A 10916-nucleotide genomic window follows, 5' to 3' on the forward strand; every position below is an offset into this window, starting at 1 on the left:
AGGTCTGACATGTCTTTTGGCCCCATCCAATGAGTGGTTTATAACCATACAGTATCTTAGACTAAGAAGTTTATTTAAGCTGCAACCTGAAACCAAACCTTTCCACTAAACATTTCCTTTCAAACTAGATTTTATTCAGTTATGTGTGATTGTTGATAGCCTTAAGGGCAACCTGCTGGCTTCATTATCACTTGTAAGTCGCTTTGGACAAAAGCGTCTGCTAAATACATAAACATATTATTTCTCATTTTAATCCCAATGAGAAAAATAATCATTGTGGACATTATTCAAAAGACCATGATCACGAGCTACTGTTTCAGGAACTAGAAGTGAGCCAGAGTGGCGAGCTGAAGACGGCAGGATTTGGCTTATTTCCTGATATTCTGACATTTCTTTTCTGATTGGATAACAGCAATACAACTTTACTACTGACTGTTAACTTTGCAACATGGATTGTTTAATCTCCACAAATAACACAAGTCTAGAGGAGTTCTGCCATTTTGTGGAGTTGCTAATGCGAACAGTTAGCTATCTGAGATGTTCTCTGTTTCCTGGACGCTAAACCAACAAATGCTAGTTACATTTTCTATGCGACATTGACTTGAGTGGCTTTTCTATCCCGAGAGTTTTCCTGTCTATTTTCTATCTGCGGCTAATGCAGCAAATAGGGGTACAAGGCTATTTTTTATAAGTGTTAGCCTGCATGTTAAACACAGAGTGATCGTTCATATTTCAGAAACAAATAAAAACCGGTTCTTCAGTGAGCTTGATCTTTAATTGTCATATCTCGTATTAGGTTTTGCGAATGTGTGAGAAAGCCTCCTAAAAAAGAGCCCCTGATGCAAAATCTAAACACCCAAAACTATTTATTTTTCAACTATAAGTAGACTTTCCAAGGCCGTTATGGTGAAAATGTAATTTTGCACAAATGTCATGATGCCACTAGAATGAGATTCCATCCAAAAATGATAATGATCATGTATACTTGAGGAAAAAAACCTACCTTATCTGTAACTTGTCAAAATCACTATTACATTTTTAATATACCGTATACATATATTAGTAAAAATAAGTTTTAAATAATGTCATTTCGGAGTCTCAGATAAATATGTGGGCAAACTCAAAAGTGAATAAAAGTAACAATGATCATATATACTAAACATGATCTGTGAGTATAATGTGAAGTGATTAGTGTTGGTTAATTTTTCATAAGGATTATTGATGAGAATCCAATCACTCAGAGGAGAGGTTCTGTCCCATTCCAGTTGACCGATGCATCTTTCCATCTGGAAAACAGCAAAAAATTAAGTACATATAAATTTACATTCTTTATGTAAAAAAATGGATGAACTGTTTTCTGAAAAGTAAACATCACTGAGCACGTGATTCTACAGGAACAAACAAAACAAGCCACAAGTTCTATACCTTGTTTGGATGCAGAGCTCAAGTGGAGGAGTGAGATCGGCATCGACTTGCTGAGAGCTCTTAGCTGACTTTCCAACAGCTAAAAAACAGAATTTGAGTTTTCAGGTAAAAAAAAAATACTCACAAGGACTAACACGGCGTGACAAATCAACCTGAAAATAAAAGGTGTCACCACGAAAATGAAGTTAAACATCCCATTTTGTTAATGCCTACCTAAATATTAATATTAGTACCACAGACAAAATGTTTGTGCATTTTTTATTTGCGGTCATTCGTGACCCAATTCAGATCAAGACATTGCTTACAAATAGTGAGGCGGATCTCCTCTTGTTGATTGGCCAGTCCGTCATAGAAGTAGAGATCAAACTCCAGACCATCATCCTGATTGGTCAACAGCTCCCTCTGCAGGCCAAACAGCACGCTGAAGTGGCTTTCACTGCACACCACCCATATGGGGTAGGAGGGGCTCTTCAGGTAAGCCCCCACCTTAGTTAGAAGAAGATAAAGCACAGCACATCTTCCATCATTATGTGCTGCAGAGAGAAGAATCATCTATGTGTTTTCCTACAGCAACGGGGTTCAAAACACAACTATAGAGTAACTTACAGGAACTTGCTGTAACATGAAAATCAAAGTGAGGTCCCGTTTCTCAGGGCTAGGCTAATTATCAGGTATTCAGGCGGGATGGTTAAGCGGTGATAGCTTGTTCTTGTTGTATTGTTGTGTGACCCTTTTGTTGGTTTGTTTTTCTCTTTCTGCAGGTCTAGGAGCAGACTCTAGTCATCGTCCCCCCCCCCCCCCCCTCCTTTTGCCCCCCATCTTTCTCTTTCACCTCTGTCTCCGTGTCTGGTCGGAATTACAAAGCATCCAAAAACACTGACAATAAAGTTTTAAGTATCAGGCGTGACATTAAAGCAGCAGCTTTGATGCTCCACCTGAGGGAAAATCTGTAAGGCTTGTCACCGGCATCAGACATCAAATAAAACAAGCCTGGTGGAGCTCTGCCGTGTTGTGGATTTGCTAATGCTAACGATTAGCTTCTACTGGCCTAGACGTTCTCTGCTGTTTCCTAGACGCTAACCAACAACAGCCTTCCTCGTCACAAGTCAAAGTGAATGAGTTCATGAATGCTAAGTGACAGTGTGACGTAGATCTGTCAGGCTTTTGTGAACCTGACGACTATTTTCATGTTCAGCCTGCATATTAAACTCATAGTGATGGATTAGTATTACAGTGGCAATCTCATACCAGGCTAGTGCAGGGTTTTTCCTCCATTCAAATTTGCGTGGCGGCCGCCTCCAGCTAATTTTGTGCCGCCCCAGCCTGATTCCACTCTGCCCCTAGCTATATGGATGTTACTGTAACTGCAGATGCAGCGTTGCGCCACTACAGGGGCGCTGTATCAGCAGCGGTGCACCAAAAAGCGCTAAAACCGCTGCAGAAAAAGAAGATCAAAAATTGCTTTTCTCGCTAATTGGTACATATCTGTGGTTGGTGCTCTACTGAAGTCCTGATTTTCCCCCAGGCTCTCCCATATCAGAGCAGGGCTGTACAGTGCGACGAACAAAACTGTCTGTGCGTATCCGTCTACTTTTAAACGTAGCACTGGTGCAACATCTTTCCCTAGAACTTTACTGAACAAAAGTAAGTAACGTGTAAGAAAAATGCTTTTTACTGGCGCACAGTGTGGTAATCTGGATGCAGTGGAGGAAAATAAAGGTATCAGCAAAGGCAGAACCGGTCCAAAGTTTGGGATCAAAAGTGCAGCTACACGCAGATTGGCTAATGCTAAAGCTAATGGGTAGCAGTCTCACGATCAAATGGCGCACAGAAAAATATATGATGATGGTAAAACTAAGAAAGACTAAACTCTTCAAGCGGATGAAGTCCCCACCATCCTGTTTATTCTGCATCCTGCAGCGCTACGGATCAGAACCGCTGCAGATACGAGTCACATTACTGCTACAAGTCTGACACACACACACACACACACACACGAGCAGGAATTACGGCAAGCCGTTGTATTATATAATTCACAAAGGCTTCTATCTTTGAACATTACTTAAACTGGATTATTGCCAACCCGTACATAATAGACATGCCATCATTACATTGTTAGCAGCAGAAATTAAATGTTATTACCATTTCCAATACAAATGCATGTCAATGAAATGCATTATATTTTACTGGATATATGTATGTGTTATTTTGACTACCCAAAAACATGACTGTTAGGTTGATTGGTCAGTCCAAATTGTCCCTAGGTGTGAGTGTGTGTGTGCATGATTGTTTGTCCTGTGTGTCTCTGTGTAGCCCTGCGATGGACTGGCTCCCTGTCCAGGGTGTACCCCGCCTGATTGCCCGTTGACCGCTGGAGATAGGCACCAGCCCCCAGAGACCCTACATGAACAAGCGGGTTCAGACAATGGATGGATGGATATCAGATGGGAAAAAGGGATCTTAACACCAATCTAATGCATATTATTGAGCCTTTTATAATAAGAGTCTGTTATTTCAGCCTGAGAATTTTGTTGTTTTATTTCACATTTTTTAGCAGCAAGCCAGTTGTTTCACTTGAAACGTTGTCAGATGGAATATTCAATTAATCTACAGAAGCTTAGATTAGAACACTTAACGAAAAAATTTGGCCTTTAAAAAAGTGAGGCAGTTGAATGCATAGAGTATGCATGTGCTGGCGTACCATCAGGATGGTACCACCTCTGCCTCAGTTTGAGTCAGGAAAAACCCTGGTGTGTGTGTGTGTGTGCGTGCGTGCGTGTGTGTGTGTGTCAAACCCGCTCACCTTACAGATGTTATAATGCTCAAACAAGGACAGCAGGCCGACTTCACAGGGATCTTTGACTCCTTTGAGCAGTGTCACGTTGCCGTTGCCCGAGTCCAACTCCATGTCATTGTCAAACACATTAGACACTGCTCTGCCACACAACAACAGGTTGATCAGCTCCTGATGCACACAGAAAAACCCTCATTATTGGAATTCTTTTGGTTCTTCAAGCACTAAGAATAACTGTAGCAGCTGTGTTTTCATCTTTAACTATTTAATGATGATTCAAACCTGAGTGCAGTAGCCATGGGCTCCTATTAGTGTGGTGGTGGGGACGTCCATATCTTCTCTTACTCTGAGAACAAAATAAAATAAAGATATCTGTAACACCAGTAATCTAAAAAAGCTCCAACCAGTTTGGAATCAATGTTTCTTTTTTTAGGACCCAAAGGTGTGATTTACTTTTCAATGGATCGAGAGAGAATCGCTGAAATGGCCAGCAGCACGCATCCTAACTTTCCAGATTCAAACTGTGGAGTGAAAGGTAAACAGGAAAACTATTAAACTTTACATGTTTGTACATTTAAAATGAAAATTTAAAACGGACTTTTTTCACCTGTTCAATTTGCTGCTCCACAATGAACTGCAGGTCTTTGAAGCTATCCACAGAGAAAAGCATCATCTACAGCAAAAAGATGCAACTATAAGCATTCTTATAAGTAAAAAGTACCCATAGATGAAACACTCATTAAATATTAGATCATATATAGCGGTTAATTTCATACATAATATAACCAAATATGAAACTAATGTATAGTCAGGAGGTAAGATTCATTCAGCGATCTTGTGTGTAACTGCATGGGGAGACGTCTGTACCTTTTCCAGTATTGCTTGACATCTGTGGAGTCCACTTATGGTGAAATGACCTGGCCCTGAAATTCTGAAAACAAAACAAAAGGGTTCAAATGAAGGCAGCTGGATTTCCTTGGTGTCTTGAAGATGTTTCGCTTCTCATCTGAGGAGATTTGTCAATACTGACTGGAATATGGGAGAGTCAAGCTTAAAAACGGTAGCTGTCAGTTGTTGCTTAACGAGCAGAAACCACTCTGAATACCCCTCCTTTATGGCCAACGATTCATCAGGGGGTAGGGAGGATGGGACCCCGACGTTTTACTCATAGTTATCCCACAACTGGAGCTGATTTCCGTCTGACAATAAACATTTTTCTTTTTAAAAATGTGGAACTCTCGATTAATGAATGCATTTGCAGTGGTCTCTAGTAGGAATGAATGCCTTGCAAGTAGTGTGTGTGTGTGTGTGTGTGTGTGCGTGTGTGTGTGTGTGTGTGTGGGGGGGGGGTTCAGATGTGCCTTTTTCAGTAACTAGCAAAATACCAGATCAGAGGAGAAAGTAGCTTCAGACGGCAGGATTCGGAGTCTTATTTCTTGATATTTGGACAGCTCGCCTCTGATTGGATAAAAGCAACAAGACTCTATCACTGACTCAAGTTTGCTTTGCAACATGTTTTATCTTCACAAATAACACAAGCTTGAAGGAGTTCTGCTGTGTGGTGGAGTTTCTCATGCTGACAGTTAGCTTCTACCAGCCCAAACATTATCTGCTGTTTCCTGGACGCTAAGCCAACAACAGCCTTCTGCGTCATGAGTCAAGATGGATGAGTCCATGAATGTTAGGTGACAGAGTGATCTGTCAGGATTTTCAAATCACCGTCTATTTTCTACCAGAAGCTAATGCAGGAGATAGGTGAAGAGAGTAACTGAATATAATCAGAAATAATCATTAAAATTTTTTTTTTCAGTGTTCCACACCTTTAAAGTTCAAGGATCGAGTAAATAAAAACCACATCAGATGGTGTGTCTCACTGAACTGTCTGTGAAACTGTACAATCAGACACACCTAAAAATTCTACTGAAAAACAAACCAAAAGTGAGCCGATGGCAGGATGATAGATCTGTTTAACCCTATTGATACTGGCTAACCCTAACCAGTCAAATCAAAACAACAAAGCCAGAAAGTTCCCTTTGCACTGTTTTCATACAAATCAGCTCCAGAAACGACTTCTTGTTGTACCAGATCTGTAGACTTTGTAGGTTTGTCTGGTACAGTTTACATTAACCACAAACAAAGCTGGTGGTCTGGCCAGACGGACTCTCTTGTGATTTACAACAGAGTTACAGTAGACAAGCGTGGTGTCTTACACAGCAACTGTAGCTTGTTTTTTCTCCCCAGCTTTCCACAAGACTTCCGCCAGAGCTGAAACGAGACACTGTCTTCTGGTTGAGTTGGAGGGTCGTAACCTACTGAAACCAAAAAGGACAGAAGCTGTCAAATCAGAGCCAATACCAGAGTCCCCGCATCTCTCCGTGTGAATGAATGGCTTCAAATACATTTTAGAAACTGGAACATTACATTTAGATAAGGTAGTATTATAATAGAAATTCTGGAAAGGAAGTCCACTCACTGTAGGTTATTAATAGTGCTGTCAGTGTTGTCAAATAGGAGTTTCTTCAGAACGAATGCTTGAATGGATGCCAGGACTCCACAAGGACCACCCTAAAGAAAAATGTACAAATTAGAAGTAAGAAAATATTCATGGTAAAGCTTTCCACCATAGTTCAGCAGATCTGCTGAAAATGAATGTGCAGCATCAGTAAAACTTCCTAAGATACCCTGAGTAAAATTACCTTCCTCTGAACAATGCCGTATCTGAGGTCATGTGTCTCAGAAAATGTAAAACCTTGGTTCATCCACTCAGAACTGAAACTATTAAGGTTGGAAGCAAGAAGAAGGTTTTTCAATTCCTATAACAACAAAATAAAAGACAGAAAACAAGTCAAAATATGTTAATTTAAATGCAGAAACAGCCTCTGGCGTCTTATTGAGTAACCTACTAAGGCAGAGTGATGGTCCATCTGGCAGCCCGAATAGTGAAATCCTGAAACATTCCTCTGAAGAGACACTTCTTGCACATCATCATCATCATCATCATCATCATCAATGTCATCTATAAATGAATGAATATGCTTCAATTTTGGCAGAACAAATTCATCAAATAGTCAAGTAAAACGATGAGTCATGACTTACCTAAAACCATCTCGGACACTTTCAGATCAGAGGCATTTGATCTCATCTTTGTTCTAAGAGAAGGAAAATCAAAAGGCAAAGAACACTTAAAAATAGAGGAAGACATACATGTCCTAACTGATAGTAGCACAAAACAACAAAATCGATTTACTTTCTTGGTTTTACAAGTTTTTGTTCCGTTTTTACACAGCTTTCCTCATCCCGGTTCCTCTCAGGTGTATTCAGGAATTCCCGTTTCCTCTCTAAGCTGCTGGCTGTGCTATTTTGTGTCAAACGGCTTTTAAACAACAAAGATCCATCCAGAGACCCCTCCTCTTTTTTTAACCATGTCTGAGACTCTTCAGCTCTTCGACTTTGTCTTTTTCTGTTGGATTCCTGAAGAAGAAAACTCAAAGTATAAATAATTATATCAGAAAGCAAGAGGTTTAAAGCTTCAGAAGCTCACCACCTGTGGTATTGGCCCAGTCATCATGCCTCTTCTGATGCGATTACTTCTGTTCTTTTGGGCAGCCTCAAAGAAGGAACTGTTGCTTTCTTGCTGCCTTTGAACAATATGCATTTTGTGCAGTAGAGAAGCCAGCGGTGGCTGGCCTTCCTGGTAATCCGAGTTGTAAATTGAGACATCTGTTGGATTTGAAGTAAATGGTCGGCCCTTCTCAGAAGATGACATACGTGTTGGCTGGGAAGGCCATGTTTCTGATATTTCAGACCTGTGAAAGAGAATTCCAAATACGTTCAAGTCAAGTAAACAGAACAGATACATTCAGCATATTTTCCTTTGTAAAATACCTCAATTGAGAGTATTCTCCATTAACAAAAGTTGGTCTGACTCCATCTGGTCTCAAGTCGTTTATGCCTGATGGTTTTCTTGCAGGAGAATAATCAGGTGATTCGATAGTTTGGATATTCTGTAGAGGCTTTCCAGCTGCCGTGTGGTCATTGTTTAGCTGCTCTATGTGATGCTTCACAATAATCTCCAGTAATGTTTTCAAGGGGGGGATTTGCTCCTGGAATAACAGAGAGGTCAGCTACATGGCATGCTTTTCTTGTGACGCCCCTTAACACACTCCAACACAAGCCCTTAGACATACCTTGTTTTTTCTGTAGATATCCTCAATGTTGAGGATTTGCCTCAGTTGTGATCTGTTATTGATACTGGTCTCTGTGCGTGGGTGTTCTTCATCCATGCAGGCAATAGTTCTTTTCAGCCCCTGTACATTTTTACCAGATTGTAATTTATGGACAGTGTGGCTACGACCACATTTTATATTCATAAATACACAACCATACATTACATAATGATCAAATAGTTCAGTGCACAGCTGCCATATAATAATAATAATAATAATAATAATAATAATAAACAGACGCTTGTTATTGTTTGTTTCAGAAACTGCTGGATGAAAGCTAGCTGGTTAGCATTGCTAGCAGTTTGCACATCTTAATCCATCTTTTCGCTAACTTACGTTTCGGCTCAAATATTCTCTTACGAGAGACGAAGAAACCTCTGCAACAGAAGCGACCATTATGGCCACGGGTCCAGCAGCGGGGAATTCACGGAAAAGCAGTTATTGCTGAAGCTAATGGATAACGGTGCATGCTAGCTGAACCCTTGCTGCTGCTGACCACGGTGGGTAAGCAAATTTAGGAGTAAAACGTAGCACGTGGTAATGATTTCAGTTTGGCTGAACGCAAATATATTGACTGCAAAATCGTCTCCATTACTCTAGTACTAAAACAATGTTAAATAAAAGGATCGCTCGTTTATTTAAAACAGAAACGACAGAAGCACGGGGAGGCTTGGCATAGGGCTCAAGCTAGTCCTGTTTCCATGGTGATGCTCAACCTGAATATGGCGATTTAAAGCGATAGTGTGTTGTTTTCCATATTGTTAACTAATAATTAGTTCAATAAACTAATTAAATGCACCTTGCAAACGAAATACTCAGTTTGTTTTAGTGTAAAACTAATGGCGTCACTGTAGAGTTTTAAAGTCAATGTCTGTTATAATGATGTTCAAGTCCAACCAATAAGGACTGAGAAGATCACCAATGTATGACAGGCACCATCATATATTGGTGATCTTCTCAGTCCCTACACCCCCAGCAGGTCCCTGAGGTCCAGTGACCAAAGCCTACTGGTTGTGCTGCGCACCAGGCTAAAGACCAAAGGCGACAGATCATTTGCTGCTGCTGTGGCCCCCAGACTCTGGAACTCTCTCCCCCCTGAGCCTGAGATCAGTGGACTCAGTGGTCTCCTTCAAAAAGCAGCTGAAAACTCACCTGTTCAAGCTAGCTTTGATGTGACCTTCATCACTACCCTCTCCTTATTCTGCTTTCTCCGCCTATTCTGCCATCCCCAGGGTCCACTTATTTCCCTCTTTCCTATAAATGCTCTCTCCCTCTTTCTTTGCATTTTAATCACAATTGTCTATTTTTGCTTATTTTATACATATCTGTAATAATTTTTAAAATCTTTTTCATATTTTAAATTTTTTGTTTTTGTGAAGCACCTCGTGATTTTTATGGCACTATAGAAAAGATCATTTTCTTTCTTTCTCTCTTTCTTTCTTTCTTTTCAAGTCCATAAGACACATTTTTCTTCAAATAGAATTTGAAGGAGAACTAGACAGTTTTAGATTGCTTTTTGTACCCCCTAGTGTCCGTTTGTCAAACTGAAGCCAAAACCTATCTCATTGGTGTGCGTTAGTCTTTTTAACGCCTTAATCTAACAGCTGAAACATCTAGTGTCTACAGGAGTGATCATGGTCTAAAACATGCTGAAACCAGACTGCAGCGCCAGGTATGTCAGCTCAATTTTTCCAACGCTGGCATTACACTGGAAGCATCAGCGTAGTGAAAGGGCAACATAACGGTTTACTCGCGTCTCACGAACTTCTAAGTGGTCCCTTTCACACCAGGAGAGTCTTAGCAGCAACACGGCTTCCTCGCTGTGCCCTTTATTTCAGCTACTTTAGCATTTTAAAAAGTTTAAAACAAACATTTTTCTAGATTAAAGGAAAAGCCAGATTTCCCCACTAAAGATAGCAGTCACTTTTCAAAGGTCATATTATGACCTGGTAAGTGGAAAGAGCTGTCACTTCATCTCTGACATAAGCAAATAACCTACAATCAAAAACGTAGGCAAATAAAAATTATTTGAAAAATACTGGTTTATCAGTCAAGTTATGGGCTAATCAATTTCTCCCCAAAAAAATGAAAATACAACACAAAAATAGTTTTATAATGAATATTTTTATTAAAACTTGAATTCTATTTATAACACATGACAAAAATTCCATACAATCCTACTTTCTTTCAATTATCAATAAACTGGTTGTCCAGCTGAGCACTGACATCTGCATCAAGGGTATTACACTACATTTAAAAAGAAAAACAAAGGGGGTTGGTGCATGAAAAAATAGGATGTAGACATGATTTTTGTTCCTGCAAAAACTGGCTGCCGTAACATTGTTGTGCCATTTTCTTAACAAACCTTTTAATGATTCCTCTCGATATAACAGCAGGTGATCAAAATAATACTTAAAACTAGATTATAGTGACTGAGCAGTGATAGTGATTTGTGCAATGCTTTATTAATT

At 40.0% G+C, this 10916-nt stretch overlaps 1 protein-coding gene across 2 annotated transcripts; it reads right to left on the reverse strand.

Moving 5' to 3' along the window:
* Positions 1 to 1023: 1023 nt before the first annotated feature.
* On the reverse strand, positions 1024 to 9000 carry mindy4 (MINDY lysine 48 deubiquitinase 4). Of its 2 annotated transcripts, none has more exons than XM_015970560.3 (18): positions 8782 to 9000; positions 8407 to 8526; positions 8105 to 8322; positions 7764 to 8025; positions 7467 to 7690; positions 7316 to 7368; positions 7123 to 7235; positions 6916 to 7032; positions 6693 to 6784; positions 6430 to 6528; positions 5087 to 5150; positions 4827 to 4892; positions 4673 to 4740; positions 4502 to 4565; positions 4229 to 4390; positions 1731 to 1911; positions 1426 to 1504; positions 1024 to 1286 (listed from the first exon to the last, which is right to left on the reverse strand). In XM_015970560.3, exons 1-18 carry the CDS (start codon positions 8839 to 8841, stop codon positions 1238 to 1240), a joined length of 2091 nt encoding a protein of 696 aa, XP_015826046.3. In that variant the 5' UTR covers positions 8842 to 9000; the 3' UTR covers positions 1024 to 1237. The 2 variants fall into 2 exon arrangements, with proteins under 2 accessions (XP_015826046.3, XP_015826045.3); XM_015970559.3 differs by having other exon boundaries at positions 6430 to 6531.
* Positions 9001 to 10916: the final 1916 nt, after the last annotated feature.

Source organism: Nothobranchius furzeri, chromosome 8, assembly GCF_043380555.1.
Source record: "Nothobranchius furzeri strain GRZ-AD chromosome 8, NfurGRZ-RIMD1, whole genome shotgun sequence".
NCBI lineage: Eukaryota > Metazoa > Chordata > Actinopteri > Cyprinodontiformes > Nothobranchiidae > Nothobranchius > Nothobranchius furzeri.

Bases quoted from the DNA above. Each gene is read 5' to 3' on its own strand.
- mindy4 (XM_015970559.3), bottom strand. From the start codon at position 8,841: ATGGTCGCTTCTGTTGCAGAGGTTTCTTCGTCTCTCGTAAGAGAATAT. The intron at 8,323-8,406 runs GTATGTCTAAGG...CTGTTATTCCAG, and splicing joins ATATCTACAGAAAAAACAAG to GAGCAAATCCCCCCCTTGAA. The intron at 4,566-4,672 runs GTAAATCACACC...TTTTGTTCTCAG, and splicing joins CTCTCTCGATCCATTGAAAA to AGTAAGAGAAGATATGGACG.